We start from the raw sequence: 18,224 nt of genomic DNA on the forward strand, positions 1-18,224 counted from the left end.
TTGGTAAACGAGGTAAATTAAATCCAAGGTATATTGGACCATTCAAGATTATTGATCGTGTCGGACCAGTAGCTTACCGACTTGAATTACCTCAACAACTCGCGGCTGTACATAACACTTTCCACGTCTCAAATTTGAAGAAATGTTTTGCTAAAGAAGATCTCACTCTTCCGTTGGACGAAATCCAAATCAATGAAAAACTTCAATTCATTGAAGAACCCGTCGAAATAATGGATCGTGAGGTTAAGAGACTTAAACAAAACAAGATACCGATTGTTAAGGTTCGATGGAATGCTCGTAGAGGACCCGAGTTCACCTGGGAGCGTAAAGATCAGATGAAGAAGAAATACCCGCATTTATTTCCAGAAGATACGTCAACAACTCCAACTGCTTAAAATTTCGGGACGAAATTTATTTAACGGGTAGGTACTGTAGTGACCCGAACTTTTTCATGTTTATATATATATATTAAATGAAATTGTTATTTACATGATTAAGTGTTTCCAACATGTTAAGCAATCAAACTTTTTAAGACTTGATTAATTGAAATAGGTTTCATATAGACAATTGACCACCCAAGTTGACCGGTGATTCACGAACGTTAAAACTTGTAAAAACTATACGATGACATATATATGGTTATATATATAGTTAACATGATTTTATTATAAGTATGTATCTCATTAGGTATTTTAACAATGAGTTATATACATAAAAATGAGACTATTAATTTAGGAAACTCGAAAACGATATATATAACGATTATCGTTATAACAACGTCTTACTAGGTACATATGAATCATATTAAGATATTGATACACTTGGTTAATTATGTTAAATGATAAGTAAATATATTATTAAGTGTATTAACAATGAAATACATATGTAAAAATAAGACTACTAACTTAATGATTTCGAAACGAGACATATATGTAATGATTATCGTTGTAACGACATTTAACTGTATATATATCATACTAAGATATATTATATATCATAATATCATGATAATATAACAATTTAACATCTCATTTGTTATAATAAATAATGGGTTAACAACATTCAACAAGATCGTTAACCTAAAGGTTTCAAAACAACATTTACATGTAACGACTAACGATGACTTAACGACTCAGTTAAAATGTATATACATGTAGTGTTTTAATATGTATTCATACACTTTTGAAAGACTTCAAGACACTTATCAAAATACTTCTACTTAACAAAAATGCTTACAATTACATCCTCGTTCAGTTTCATCAACAATTCTACTCGTATGCACCCGTATTCGTACTCGTACAATACACAGCTTTTAGATGTATGTACTATTGGTATATACACTCCAATGATCAGCTTTTAGCAGCCCATGTGAGTCACCTAACACATGTGGGAACCATCATTTGGCAACTAGCCTGAAATATCTCATAAAATTACAAAAATATGAGTAATCATTCATGACTTATTTACATGAAAACAAAATTACATATCCTTTATATCTAATCCATACACCAACGACCAAAAACACCTACAAACACTTTCGTTCTTCAATTTTCTTCATCTAATTGATCTCTCTCAAGTTCTATCTTCAAGTTCTAAGTGTTCTTCATAAATTCCAAAAGTTCTAGTTTCATAAAATCAAGAATACTTCCAAGATTGCAAGTTTACTTCCAAGTTTTCTAAATCCATTCCAAGTAATCATCTAAGATCAAGAAACCTTTGTTACTTACAGTAGGTTATCTTTCTAATACAAGGTAATAATCATATTCAAACTTTAATTCAATTTCTATAACTATAACAATCTTATTTCGAGTGGAAATCTTACTTGAAATTGTTTTCGTGTCATGATTCTGCCTCAAGAACTTTCAAGCCATCCAAGGATCCTTTGAAGCTAGATCTATTTTTCTCATTTCCAGTAGGTTTATCCAAGGAACTTGAGGTAGTAATGATGTTCATAACATCATTCGATTCATACATATAAAGCTATCTTATTCGAAGGTTTAAACTTGTAATCACTAGAACATAGTTTAGTTAATTCTAAACTTGTTCGCAAATAAAAGTTAATCCTTCTAATTTGACTTTTAAAATCAACTAAACACATGTTATATATCTATATGATATGCTAACTTAATGATTTAAAACCTGGAAACACAAAAAACACCGTAAAACCGGATTTACGCCGTCGTAGTAACACCGCGGGCTGTTTTGGGTTAGTTAATTAAAAACTATGATAAAATTTGATTTAAAAGTTGTTATTCTGAGAAAATTATTTTTATTATGAACATGAAATTATATCCAAAAATTATGGTTAAACTCAAAGTGGAAGTATGTTTTCTAAAATGGTCATCTAGACGTCGTTCTTTCGACTGAAATGACTACCTTTACAAAAATGACTTGTAACTTATTTTTTCGACTATAAACCTATACTTTTTCTGTTTATATTCATAAAATAGAGTTCAATATGAAACCATAGCAATTTGATTCACTCAAAACGGATTTAAAATGAAGAAGTTATGGGTAAAACAAGATTGGATAATTTTTCTCATTTTAGCTACGTGAAAATTGGTAACAAATCTATTCCAACCATAACTTAATCAACTTATATTGTATATTATGTAATCTTGAGATACCATAGACACGTATACAATGTTTCGACCTATCATGTTGACACATCTATATATATTTCGGAACAACCATAGACACTCTATATGTGAATGTTGGAGTTAGGTATACAAGGTTGAGGTTGATTCCAAAATATATATAGTTTGAGTTGTGATCAATACTGAGATACGTATACACTGGGTCATGGATTGATTCAAGATAATATTTATCGATTTATTTCTGTACATCTAACTGTGGACAACTAGTTGTAGGTTACTAACGAGGACAGCTGACTTAATAAACTTAAAACATCAAAATATATTAAAAGTGTTGTAAATATATTTTGAACATACTTTGATATATATGTATATAGGTTCGTGAATCAACCAGTGGCCAAGTCTTACTTCCCGACGAAGTAAAAATCTGTGAAAGTGAGTTATAGTCACACTTTTAAAATCTAATATTTTTGGGATGAGAATACATGCAGGTTTTATAAATGATTTACAAAATAGACACAAGTACGTGAAACTACATTCTATGGTTGAATTATCGAAATCGAATATGCCCCTTTTTATTAAGTCTGATAATCTAAGAATTAGGGAACAGACACCCTAATTAACGCGAATCCTAAAGATAGATCTATTGGGTCTAACAAACCCCATCCAAAGTACCGGATGCTTTAGTACTTCGAAATTTATATCATATCCGAAGGGTGTCCTGGAATGATGGGGATATTCTTATATATGCATCTTGTTAATGTCGGTTACCAGGTGTTCACCATATGAATAATTTTTATCTCTATGTATGGGATGTATATTGAAATATGAAATCTTGTGGTCTATTGTTACGATTTGATATATATAGGTTAAACCTATAACTCACCAACATTTTTGTTGACATTTAAAGCATGTTTATTCTCAGGTAAATACTAAGAGCTTCCGCTGTTGCATACTAAAATAAGGACAAGATTTGGAGTCCATGTTTGTATGATATTGTGTAAAAACTGCATTCAAGAAACTGATTTCGATGTAACATATTTGTATTGTAAACCATTATGTAATGGTCGTGTGTAAACAGGATATTTTAGATTATCATTATTTGATAATCTACGTAAAGCTTTTTAAACCTTTATTTATGAAATAAAGGTTATGGTTTGTTTTAAAAATGAATGCAATCTTTGAAAAACGTCTCATATAGAGGTCAAAACCTCGCAACGAAATCAATTAATATGGAACGTTTTTAATCAATAAGAACGGGACATTTTATATCAAGTCCAAGATGCGTGCACCCACTACTATTTTTTCGGGGTGTTCTGGTGAATCAGCATGGCCTTTGGGGTGAATTGAACTTGAACTAGAATTGGTTGACGATGATGACTCAACCCGCACACGATCTGTCCCTGTTGAGTTCTGTGTGGGACACTCTTATTCATGTTACAACGCAATTCTAGGGCAAGTGCCTTTTCTGAAATTAGGCGCAGTACCCTCTAATGTTCACGACATGATCAAGTTTTCTACTAGGTAAGGTATTGCCACCATTCGGACAGAGTCTAGAAGAGTGCTATGCGCTTCGATAACACCACCTAAACCATTGCCTACAATTGATGAGCAGATACAAAGTAGCTCTATCCTTGTTAATTCAAAATATCCTGATAAACGAATTCAGGTTGGGGGCAATCTCTCAGATGAAATTAAGATTCAGCTGTGCGACATACTGATAGCTAATATGGATATATTTGCATGGTGCGAGGATGATATGACTGGGGATCCACGTAATATCGTTGAACATAAGCTGAATGCAAATATGAACCTAACTCCAGTGCGCCAGAAGAAGAGCCCAATGGCGTACGAAAGAAGCGAGTGGTTAAGGTTGGAGGTAGATAAGTTAGTTCATGCGAACATTCTTAGAGAGGTGCGGTATCAAACTTGGGTCGCAAATCCTGTTTTGCTTAAAAAATGATATGGCTCATGGCGCATGTGCGTCGATTTTAAGGACATTAATAAGGCATGTCCTAAAGACAACTATCCCTTGCCTGAGATCGACTGGAAAGTTTAATCTCTTTCTGGTTTCAGGTTCAAATATTTTTTGGATGCGTATAAAGGGTATCCCCAAATTCAGATGGCAGAGATGGATGAGGACAAAACTACATTCCACACCGATTAGGGTATTTATTGCTATACGAAAATGCCCTTCGGGTTGAAAATGTCGGGGCAACATACCAGAGGGTAGTGGATCTGGCGTTTAAGGATCAAATTGATAGAAATGTTGAGGCTTACGTAGATGATTTGGTCATCAAAAGCAATACAGAGGTACAACTACTAGCTAATATCCTAGAGACGTTCAGCTCTCTGAGAAAAATCAATATGAAGCTTAATCCTACAAAATGCAGTTTTGGGGAGGAAGAAGGCAAGTTCTTGGGGCATATAGTTACGCTGAGAGGAATCAAGGAAAATCCCAACAAAATTGAAGGTCTATAACGAATGAATTCCCCAGAATCAAGAAAAGAAGTTCAAAGTTTAATTGGTAAGTTGGTTGCGCTAAAGAGATTCCTGTCAAAAGCCGCGGAGCGGTCATTACCATTTTTCCAGACTCTCAAAAATTCATTGAAAAAGTCGAACTTCAGATGGAATGAAGAGGCTGAAAGAGCTTTTTTCGAGATGAAGTCACTCCTAAAGGAGCTGCATGCTTTGACTGCACCTATAGCGGGAGAGACGTTGATGCTGTATCTTGCGACTTCAAAGGAGGCTATCAGTTTCGTTCTCGTTGCAGATAGGGGGCAAGTATGTCTTATATTAGACTTGAAATAGGTACTGAATGTAATGTTTAACGTGTATTTCCCACTATTTTGGCTCAGGTACATATACCTGTGTATTTTGTAAACAAAGCACTTAGCGGAAGCTAAGTTATCTATCCACCTATTGAAAAACTCGTGTATGCGCTAGTACATACAGCTCGTCGGCTGCGCATGTATTTCCAGGTACACCCAATAAGACAGGTGTAAGTCGCTGCACGTGCATCCCAATCTTTTATTTACACAATCTTATAAGTCACTAAATAAGGGGCTTAAATTAATTGTGATTTTCTGGTGAAATGTGATGACAGGTGTTGTACAAGCCTGATGTTTCGGGTAGATTGGGTAAATGGGCCATTGAATTGGGAGAGCATGAAATCAATTACTCCCCGTTCACGGTAGTAAAAGGCCATACACTTGCAGATTACTTGGCTGAAATAACAGGAGAAGTATAGGCGCTCGCGAAAGCACTGCAATCGATTGTGACAAAAGTTAGGTCTGGGAATTGTATACAGATGGAGCTTGTGGACCCGAAGGCACTGGCGCTAGACTGGTCCTCATGAGTCCTGATGGACAGGAGCAAACTTATGCGCTCAAATTCATGTTTGCTGCGACCAATAATGAGTCCGAATATGAAGCGTTGCTATCAAGGTTGTGCATAGCGCAACAACTTAGAATAAAGCACTTGGATGCATACGTGGACTCACAGTTGGTCGCTAACCAGGTCAATGGATCGTTTGGGGCACATGAAGCCTCTATGCAGCGATACATGGAGCTGTTGCATGAACTTGCAAATGAATTTGATGTTTTCAGGTTAACGCAGGTACCTCGGTGACAAAATAAGAAAGCAGACGCGCTGAGAAAGTTGGTCGCCCTCACCTTCGATCATCTGCGCAAAAATGTGCTGGTTGAAGTGCTAACAGAAAAATCTATTAATGAGAAATCAACTGTTGCGCCCATCGAGGAGGAAAGCCCAAATTGAATGACACCATTAGTGAAATTCTTAACTGAGGGCGAACTTCCGGCAGATGAAAAAAAGCGCGAAAGATTCGCATGAAAGCCCCATGTACGCGTTAATCGAAGGTGTTTTATATAGGAAATCTTATCTAGGGCCAAGCCTGTTGTTCATTAGACCTAATCAGGCTAAAGAGGTTCTTCGAAAAGTTCACGAGGGTTCTTGTGCTTTGCACTCAGGGTACAGAACAATCGCTACAAAGGTAATGCGCCTAGGGTATTACTGGCCCACCATTCATAGTGATGCAGCGAAAACTGTAAGGACGTGCCAATCATGTCAGTAGTATGCACTGATAAGTCGAGCACTGCACCATCCTATGATACCAATAACGGCAGCATGGCCATTCAGTAAATGGGCCATCGACATTGTTGGTCCTATTACTGCGTGCTCAGGTACGCATGAAATAATACACTTGTGTAATACCCTGCAATATACATGCTTTAAAAGTATTTACATTATCATTGCTTGATCAGGAGGAATAAAATTCTTGGTGGTGGCAATTGATTATTTCACCAAATGGGTGGAGGCAAAGGCATTGGCAACAATTACTAGCAGGCGCATTCGTAACTTCTTTTGGAAAGACATTGTGTGCAGGTTTGGTATCCCCAATAAAATTGTCAGCGACAATGTTACTCAATTTGAAGGCGAACCTTTCAGGAGCTGGTGTTAAGACCTGAATATCAAGCAGTCATTTACTTCGATCGCTCACCCACAGGCCAATGGCCAATGTGAAGTAACAAACTGATATATCGTAAGAGAAACAAAAGCGCGCCTGGGCTTGTATGGAAATGAGTGGGTTGATGAGCTCCCGAGTGTTTTGTGGGCACATCGAACTACTCATTAAAATAGCACAGGAGAAACACCGTTCAGCTTGGTTTATGGGACGGAAGCAGTAATCCCCCCTGAGTTAATGGTTCTAACGTAGCGCATACGAAGCTTCGATGAGTCAAGTAAGGCTTGCGCGCTAACCTAGACATGCTAGAATATCGCAGAGAAATAGCTGCCATACGCGAGGCTATCAACAAGCTATAAAATCTCTAAGTATTACGATAAGTGTGTTAAGACTATGTCATTCAGAATTGGGGATTATGTATGGCGCAACAATGAGGAAAGTCGAGCAGAAAATACAGGGAAGCTGGGGACCAACTTGGAAGGCCCTTATGAAGTTATTGCCATAAGTGCAACGAGGTCCTATCTCCTGGCAGGAATAAATGGAGAACGAATACCTCGTACTTGGCATGTAACTAATTTGAAAAGATGTTACATATAATTGTCAGGCTGCAATACCAGGGATTGATCACCCCACCTCTTAAGCACTTGCATTTTTTATTTTACTTAAAATGTTGCTTTATTTACTTGTAAGACAATTCGTATTTCTTTCATAGTTGCAATAAGTTGTCATTTGGATATGACTTGAGAATTTGATTTATTTATTATGAATAAATTTAATTTTTTGAATACAAGTGTTTGGTTACATTTCGACGCACAATATGATAGCAATTACGTGCATCCTGCCTCCTTAAAGGATGATCTCTAGCTCCCGCATGGTATACGCCTGTTTGGTTACAAGGCTAGATTTTAGGGTGGGTAACAGGCATTGGTTTTCCTAGAACAACACACTCTCGCAGACTAGAAAACTGCAAGTCATGACTATAAACGACAAGCATTGGGATTGATTGCCCACTAACCTAAGTGTTGGTTCACCTGGAAGACTCTGAATATTTTACTTAATAATGCAATGAAAAGCGTCGGTTATGTGCACAATAGTATGGCGTCGGTTAGTATTATTAAATTTGGTGTATAAATGAGTATACATTGGTTTGTATGCAAACTAAATTTTAAGTTTTAATGATACGCCTAGTGACGCGAACAACATAATAAGGAAAGATATTGAATTACTTTACTTATTAAAACAAAAGATACAATGCATAGCATTGACTACATTGTACTATTACAAAAAAGTGCTTAAAGCACAAAAGTTAAACTGGCATGTAGGACATTATGATTACAATGAAATTGAAATCTAAACTACGTGGCTTGTCTGGAACGATGCCCTACACTAATGGTAACAATCCTTCGAACCCTCCCCCGTAGTGATCTGGCGGATTGCCCCATGTAAACAGAAAAATAAAAACTAAACTAAGGGAGGGGCACACCCATGGTGTTAAAAGCTCCTCTTGAAGCAAGCTAATAATGAGTGCCCCCCCCCCCCAAGGGCAATGAGCGCAAGGGGACAAAAGCAAAGTATGCTTATGGTGCAACCAAGACCCCTAGGCTCCATACAAAAAATGTTAAAGGGTGCCATACAAAGCACACCCTGCAACCCCCCACAGCAAGCACTAGCTCTCAAGCTTAAAACTTCATCGTCACAAGATCCTGCACTGAGATAGCAGGATCAAAAGCGGCATCCATAAGGGTTTGATTTGAAATGTTTTCTAGCACTTTGCTGGACTCGAGAACTCTTTCGTAAGCAACATCTTTGAGCTAATCAACGATAATTTTAGGAATAATAGCAGGAACTTCGATAGTTTTTGAGATTAAATCCCAAAACCGCAACCGTTCGAGCGCCTTGGTAGCCTTAAGAGCTTCTGTTTAAAACTCTATTACAATAGAGGCATCAAGCGCATGGGTGAAAATGGTTGGAAGCGCTGCGCGTAGATCTCAATAAGTTCGTCGCATTACGTTGCGGTTCGCAGCAGCTTCGCTAACCTAGGTAGTGAGATCATTTTTCTCAAAAGTCAACAAATCAAGATTAGAGGTAGCAACAGCAAGCCCTCCCTCAGTACCTTGTTTTCCTCCTTGTAATCAACCTGCAAAGATAGCAACTCAACTTTTTCTTTCTTCAAAGACTCAACGGTGGCCTCAGCTCTTTCTGTAACATCCCGCGTTTTCCGTTAAATTTATTTTTAACACTGTCTTTTTTTTAATAATATCTTTCGTTATTTAAATTCGTAGTTTCCGTTAACTAACGTTCATAATATTTCCGCTATTTAGTTATAACATCACTCGGTTACTCGAGCATTTTTAAAATATTCGTTTGGTTAATTCACATACCCGCTTTCAAAATTGAGGGACCGAAGTTGCCAAGTGTGCAAACTAGTTGACTAGGTCAACTAGTCAACCAACTCTTTCCACCATTCATTTCCATCTATCTCCTACTTCCTTTTTCTCTCTAGTCACCAAGAACATCAACTTCAACCAACTCACTAATTCATCATCTAAATCGGATTTAGCAAGCAAACATCAAAACAAATTACATATTTGGAATCCTCTCTTCATCCTCTTCGATTTGGTACCAATTTCACTACTTTGGATAAGGTTTCTAAAAACTCTAGATTTCTCTAAATTCGTTTTATATACTTGAAATGGTGTTAGTTAGTGTCTATGGCTCAAGTCTAACAAGAATATATGTTTGGTTTGCTCGATTTGTTGTTTTGGAGTAACTAGCATGAACTTGAAATGGGTGTGCTTAATCTTTAATTTTGGATGAGTTAATGTTGTTTAAATGTTAAAGTTCATGTATTAAAAGTGTTGCTAGCATCATTAGCTTCATTTTGATGTGTAAGTTGATTTAGAAAAGCTTCATTTACAAAATGGTTGAATTCATGATTTTGGTTAGGGTTTGATGAACTTTAAAACGGGATTTTGATGCATTGAATGCTTGTCAATGTTGTTAGTAAGTATTTAATTGTATTGTATGTTTCATTACCTTCAAAACGGCATATCATACATGTAAATTGGTTGCCCGAATCATGAAATACGTTTTACAAACTTGAAACTTTGATTATGAACGTTCATTGAACATTTGATGAGAATTTGATTATTTTAAATGCATGTTTTGATTGATGATATGTACTTAGTTGTGTTCCTTGTCAAATTAGCTTTCCAACGATATAAAATGCGTGTCGTAAGAGTTTACGGTTTGTGATTTATGTAAAAATGAAGTTTGATTTGAGACTTGGACAATTGAGACTGACCAGGTACCATCACCCGTTGATCGCCGCGGCGTGGCAATCCTGGGTCGCGGCGCGACCTAAGCGGTGTTCAGGTTCTGACCTACTTGTCAATTATATGAAAAATGTTTGGCATGCTATGGACCTCCGATTCACATGAGACTTGTTCTAACATGCTTATATATGAATAAAAACCTCAGAAAAATAGTTCGAGACCCAACCCGAACGTGTTGAATTTTTCGTTGACTTTGACTTGACCGAGTTTGACTTTTAGTCAAACTTAACCAAACGTTTATGCAATCATTCTAACCTTCTTTTATACTTGATACTTGCATGAAACTTGACAATGTGATTCACATGCTATTTTAATCGAGTCGTAACGAGCCATAGGACTAATTGAACACATTTCATCCGACCTTGTGTCGTAACCAGTTAATTGATACAACTTACTTGTTTAGGTCAAGGCTAAGCAACAATCATGAACACATTTACTTTGTGAAGTACATTTATACTCGTACACTCGACGTGAGATCATAGTACCATCTTTCAAACAACTTTTATGCTTTAAACTATGGGATGAGAAACATATACGTATCATACTTTTATACTTTGAACACAAGTACAAGGAAACAAACATTCCACAGCGAGTTAGAACAAAAATCCTCAATTCGATTATCATTAGTTACACTTACAGGGTGTAAGCGAGAACTTATATTGTGTGGCCATACGGGTTTGACAAACCCTCATTACGGACGGCTCGCTACCATCTACGGATGAAATATATTTTCGAGAAATAGTGTATGTTCTAACACTATTGTGATGGGGTTCTATGGAAGGAAACGTTAAGTCTTGATAATTGGGTGCTCGCGAACAAACTTTTAGAATGCAAACGATTTAAATAATCAACGTTATGGAAATACAAAATCTTGTGGTTCAAAACAACATTTACAAACACCTATGATTTCACCAACGTTTTTCGTTGACAGTTTTCTATATGTTTCTCAGGTTTATACTTGGCTATTTGATACATGCTTCCGCGTACCTGTAACATCCCAACCCGTTAACCAACCAAATACGCGTATTTTTTTTTTTTTTTTGTATACTCAGTGTAGTGCGCGGCGCGCACCACCCTCTGTGCGCGGCGCGCACAGAGGCCTGGACAGTTCTGATCAACTTGTTCATTTCACGTGAAAAGATCTTCGACTTCCCGACACAATTAGACCAAACGGTTTTCACAACACATTATAATAAGTAAAACTAACACGTTTTGATAATAAACAAGTTTTACGACACCGGGCCCACATCGGCCCGTTTTACGAGTTAAGTACGAAGTACAATTTTTGACCCCAGTTTCTAACACAAAATAAAAGCCGAGCATGGCGATTGGGGATATGCTACCCAATCCTAATCCAAATCCAAAGCAAGTCCACTAATCCCCGCGCTCACCCGAGCCACCGTCTCCAAAGCAAATCTATAAAAAAGTAAACAACGAGAGGGTAAGCTAACGCTTAGTGAAAGCAATAACTATACATATACATATATAATATACCTACTTGCATACACTTACACAAATACCTCATACACGCTAGCAAGTTACATAGCATACCTTCGCAAGTATAACTCTAAATTCTTCAGGACCACAAGCTAGCACCACAAATCATATATATAACTCGAATAATATAAAATGTTACACTACAACACGTCACCATGGTTAACTGATTACACAAGGGAATGGTACTTTGAATTTCCCACCGGTATTCATAACAACCGTTAGTGTACAACGAAATATATCACTAATCCCTAGGCCATTCGGACAACGAAATATCCGTTCAAAGCAATCGTTAGTGTACAACGAAATATATAACTAACTCTTGGTCGGATTGGACAACGAAATATCCGTTCAAAGCAATCGTTAGTGTAGAACAAAATATATCACTAACTCTTGGTCGGATTGGACAACGAAATATCCGTTCAAAGCAATCGTTAGTGTACAACAAAATATATCACTAACTTTGGTGGTATAGACAACGCATACCCGGCCCATCCCCCGCCCTACAAATAGATACATTATATACGCACATGTATAATCATTCCACTCACCTTGTCGCCTTGATGAAATGCTACCGAATAATCCGCAACTCACCGATGAAATGTACCTATTCCATCATCACAATTACAACAACACACTTAGAGTGGATTTACAAACCAACTCAATTCGACCCTTAGTGCAAATTCGACCAATTGCACTTACAAACCCAAAACGCGCCCAAACTACCCAATAATCACTAACACAAGTGAAAATGGTCTTATTATGCCAATTGAACCCAATCTTTAGTGTTAAACACTTATCATTCTCAAAATCAACCAAAACCCCAATTTTGACTCATTTCCAAAATTAGTCTTTCAAATACACAAAATGGGTTCTAACACTTCCATAATCACTAATCCTAGTGATTAAACCCAAATACAAGTCCTAATCATGGCCAATTTATTCACTAACCCAAAATCCACCAACAATAACCAATAACCCGATTACTAGCATCAATAAACTCACTTTATGAGTTTAAATGGGTTTCCTAACAATTTTAAGTTCAAACTCTAACTCGAGTACCAAAATCAACCAATGAAATTCGGAGTTTGAACTTACTGAAACTACCACAACGTAGCCGTGAAGGAGATGAACAACTTTAAAACCCGAGCTTTGGTGAGAATCCAACTCCTTCTTCCCCAAATGAAGCTTTCTCTCTCTAAACTCTTCTCTCACTAGGGTTTGGAGATAAGAGTGATGAATGGATGTGAAATTGATCCACATTTGGATCCAAACCAGTTGATATGGCCACAGATCCTACCCCAAGTGAAATGACCAAAATGCCCATAATTAAACTCAAAAAACAGAAAAATAGAATCCTGTCGCTGGCAGTGTGCGCGGCGCGCTCACTTAGTGGTCTGAGCAGTTTCCTGAGCTTTTTAATTTACGCCATGCACTATACATTTATGTACGCCATTTGCACTCTATGTACCATGAATATTTGGGTGTTACAACTCTCCCCCACTTAGAATCGATCACGTCCTCGTGATCCTCGTCACTTAACCGTCCGGATCTACACTCCACGGTCCTCAACATAAGTTCCAAATTCGATCTCCACCACATTACGCATTAATCCGAAGATTATTCCAATAACTAAAAACACACTTGTACGCGTTCCAAAACGTGCAATACATACAACATCCGAAATCTATAACGATCACTTGGAATACGCGAGACCGCCACGTACTCTTCCAACTTCTCTAGGCAATCCTTCTCTAAGAGTCACCATTAATAACCAAATCGTCACCCACGATCTATTAAAATTCACAAATTCAAGCACAAGAATTTGTTAAATCCCTCCAATCGGGAAAACTCAACCGATCTCGTACCGAGATATCAATCCCTGGACGTACTCTCACCAAGTACAATGCTAAGAACAACCAAATCTCAACCTAAGGTCAACGACCCAAACGATGAACACCAAGCAAAAACGAATCCTTACGGATAACACTTACCCCTAGCATCCCCCGTAGTGCGCAAACACGACTAGTACGCAACTATCGTACATCGTAAGCAAGCGACCAAAACCGCTAACGTCCAAATCGACTAAGGCATCACATGTTCAAATCGTGTGAGTAAAACACGGCTATTACTCACAATCATACGCACAAACATGGCTATGTGTATAAATATGGAATGTGGACAACACATGAATGGTACTCCCATTCCGATATGGTTATACCACGATTAACCAATAATACAAGGGAATGGTACTTCTGATTTCCCATCGGTGTTCCCAACAACCGTTAGTGTACAACGAAATATAACACTAACCCCCGAGGTGTTCCAAAACGGCTATGCAACACTATTACCAACGTGTGAGTAAAAATCGGCTATTATTCACCACCATGTGCACAAAATGGCTATGTGCACAATTCATACGGTCAATTAACATCATAAACCTACAAGTAATGGTTCTTTCCGAAAACCGCTCACCATCAATCACAACCAAGAGTGGTTAACTAAGAGCTAATCCTTCAGGATATCACTCATCACCTATCGCTAGTCAAGCACGGTCAACCTAGAGATAACCCCGAATAAACACATATACGTAAGCACCTCGTAGTACACAATAATGGCTATCGTGTAACTACCACCCAAAGTATACGATAATGAGGCATCGTACCCTTTCTCAAAGTCCCATTATGCTATTTCCAAAGGTAACCAAACGGCTAACACAATCGAGCCAAGAACCACCCATATTGCGCATAGGCACAACAATAATTCCCTTGAAGAGAATCCAGCACGCACATCCCTTAACCGAGGGATCTTACCTTGCTCGTCGAACGCGTAAATTATCTCCCAATGAGATTTACCACATCACCACCTCCGTGATAATTTAAATCCAAAAACCATAAGTACAATTTATTCCAAATCGTACTTTTACCACAATCGACCAATGTAGGTCTCAACACTAGCTTCGATTCCCTACAAGCATCGTCCAAATATCACTACAATAGAACACCTTCGTGCGAGAGTACAAACTCCCCCACTTAGAACTCCGCTCCGTAACCACATCACCGAACAATAGCATCCCGTGGAACGACCACTTATCAACATACACAACCAATATCCTCATTGGTCATAGTCCTCGAATTCTCATGGATTCGTTTTCAACAATAAATCCCGACGATAAACACATGCTCACTCTCACGGAAGGAGTGACCACTAATCCAACAACTAATGCGACATTTGCATTATCATAACCCCTAAAAGAGAGACGAGGTACACCCGTCTGGCATAGTTCCTAATACGCACGTCGTCAAACCTTGCTCCAACTTTGAGCATACGAAGGTTTTTAACCTATTCTTAAACACTTCAAACGAAGAGTTTACCACAAATTTCGCAACTTAAACCTTGCAATGCTCCGGTTGCTCTAGCTTGTCAAATTTCCACCTAGTCACTCATGTACTTAAGGGTTTCTCCCCGGTACCCTAAGTACAATGTAACCGCAACACCATCGGAGTCGATCACCACGCTAGTAGGTATGAAAGAGGCACCTAACGTTGCGTCCCGTAGACTCCATTACTAACATTCATCTAGGCCAAACACTTGATCTCAATGGTTCCGTCCACCCGACGAACCTCATGGTTCATCAACTTCAACACGAAAGCGAGCACGCTCTAACATTCGAACACCAAAGCCCATTTCCATGGCTTGATAGAAATGCTTTCCGAAACATTAAGGAATGCTTGGTTGCACCAAGTCTTACGCCCTTCGCTCGACAACCAAACGTCACTATAGGGTACTTCCATTAGGAACTTCACCCATAACAATCAAACGCACTCAACAAAACCGTACACATCGGCACACAATAAATATTCAAAGGACATATTTATTAAAAACGAAAAGTGCCTTAACGTCCCCTTACGGCATTTGCCGCCGCCAACTCGAGACAATCCAGCTTGCGATGTCCCTCTTTATGACAATAGTAGCACATTCCGTCATCACTTCTCGGTATCGTGCACTCCCATAGCTTGTGGCCCCTAACACCACAATTGAAACATCTAGGCGCATGAGAACTCGTAATTCCTTTCTCTACATTTCCCATGCTCACACTTGCACCCTTAGCCTTCTTACTTGGAGCACCATACGAATTAACCCTTCTCTTACTCGAAGGTTCACCAATTATCGATCGCGAATGTGATTCAAAGCCCCTAGCCACGGTGAATAACTTTGCGAACGAGTTCACTTGACCAATGCTAATTTTGTTCCGCAAGTCATCATTCAAAGCTCGACAGAAATCTTCCATCAACATACGATCATTCCCAATATACTCCCGGCAAACACGAGCCTTTGCCATAAAGGTCGTCTTGAGAGTATTCAAATCCATAGAACCTTGTTGCATATTTCGTAACTCATTACGCAAGTCCAACAAATCCGCTCGAGTCCGGAACTCCTCGAAGAATTCCTTCTTAAAATCGTCCCACGATAACCCCTTAAATGCTTCACCGCCAACAATATCAATCTTACCATCCAACCACTCCCTTGCCCTACCCCGCAACAAGCTAGTAGCGAGTCTCGTCCTCATCTCGGGAGGGCAATCAATAGAACGAAAACACCCTTCGGCATCCGAGATCCATGTTGTGCTTATCAAAGGATCCGGTTTCCCGTCATATATCGGAGGTTTAGTCTTCATGAAGCTCTTACGACAACGCTCCATTTCACCATTACTTTGAAAATCGGAATACATCCTACCCATTTGCTCCACAACGGCGGCCGCAACTCTAGCATTAAACTCAACGTCGTTCGTCTCGATCCCATTTCCCGTCACCATTTTAAGAAATGCAAAGATTAGATCATGAACGTATAGAACCATACATGCAACGTCGCCCCATCTTGCTCAATAATCATCTTACATAACTTGTTAGACACGATTTGCACCCGTATTAATGATAGCTAGTCACTAATACGCGAACACGTCGCATCCACTCGTTAGTACCACGACCATCTTGCTCGATGATTTTCTCAAACACAAACATAAACACAAAACAACGCATTAGTATATTAATAACATCCGCATATTAATATAAACGTTAGTCCACCTATAAACTAGGTCACTAACCAATTTCCCTTTCTGACCCGTAATCCTACAAGTCCCGCAACAATTTCGCACACATAAAAGTCTAAGTCTAGGCACCTATCTCAAGTCACATAAATCCCTTAGACCATGCTCTGATACCACTTGTAACATCCCAACCAGTTAACCAACCAAATACGCGTAACTTTTTTTTTTTTTGTATACTCAGTGTAGTGCGCGGCGCGCACAGAGGCCTGGACAGTTCTGATCAACTTGTTCATTTCACGCAAAAAGATCTTCGACTTCCCGATACAATTAGACCAATCGGTTTTCACAACACATTATAATAAGTAAAACTAACACGTTTTGATAATAAACAAGTTTTACGACACCGGACCCACATCGGCCCGTTTTACGAGTTAAGTACGAAGTACAATTTTCGACCCCAGTTTCTAACACAAAATAAAAGCCAAGCATGGCGATTGGGGATACGCTACCCAATCCTAATCCAAATCCAAAGCAAGTCCACTAATCCCCGCGCTCACCCGAGCCACCGTCTCCAAAGCAAATCTATAAAAAAAGTAAACAACGAGAGGGTAAGCTAACGCTTAGTGAATGCAATAACTATACATATACATATATAATATACCTACTTGCATACACTTACACAAATACCTCATACACGCTAGCAAGTTACATAGCATACCTTCACAAGTATAACTCTAAATTCTTCAAGACCACAAGCTAGCACCACAACATCATATATATAACTCGAATAATATAAAATGTTACACTACAACACGTCACCATGGTTAACCGATTACACAAGGGAATGGTACTTCGAATTTCCCACCGGTATTCATAACAACCGTTAGTGTACAACGAAATATATCACTAATCCCTAGGCCATTCGGACAACGAAATATCCGTTCAAAGCAATCGTTAGTGTACAACGAAATATATCACTAACTCTTGGTCGGATTGGACAACGAAATATCCGTTCAAAGCAATCGTTAGTGTACAACGAAATATATCACTAACTCTTGGTCGGATTGGACAACGAAATATCCGTTCAAAGCAATCGTTAGTGTACAACGAAATATATCACTAACTTGGGTGGTATAGACAATGCATACCCGGCCCCTCCCCCGCCCTACAAATAGATACATTATATACGCACATGTATAATCATTCCACTCACCTTGTCGCCTTGATGAAATGCTACCAAATAATCTGCAACTCGCCGATGAAATGTACCT

General features: G+C 38.4%; 1 protein-coding gene across 1 annotated transcript; it reads left to right on the forward strand.

Annotated features, from left to right (window-relative positions):
* The first annotated feature begins 5,078 nt into the window (after window positions 1-5,078).
* LOC139900292 (uncharacterized) lies at window positions 5,079-7,717 on the forward strand. The gene is made up of 8 exons (XM_071883081.1): window positions 5,079-5,378; window positions 5,701-5,838; window positions 5,886-6,212; window positions 6,418-6,606; window positions 6,688-6,796; window positions 6,878-6,998; window positions 7,482-7,569; window positions 7,682-7,717. The coding sequence occupies exons 1-8, from the start codon at window positions 5,079-5,081 to the stop codon at window positions 7,715-7,717; spliced, it is 1,308 nt and encodes a 435-aa protein (XP_071739182.1).
* The last annotated feature ends 10,507 nt before the right edge of the window (window positions 7,718-18,224 follow it).

Source organism: Rutidosis leptorrhynchoides, chromosome 1, assembly GCF_046630445.1.
Source record: "Rutidosis leptorrhynchoides isolate AG116_Rl617_1_P2 chromosome 1, CSIRO_AGI_Rlap_v1, whole genome shotgun sequence".
Taxonomy (NCBI): Eukaryota; Viridiplantae; Streptophyta; class Magnoliopsida; order Asterales; family Asteraceae; genus Rutidosis; species Rutidosis leptorrhynchoides.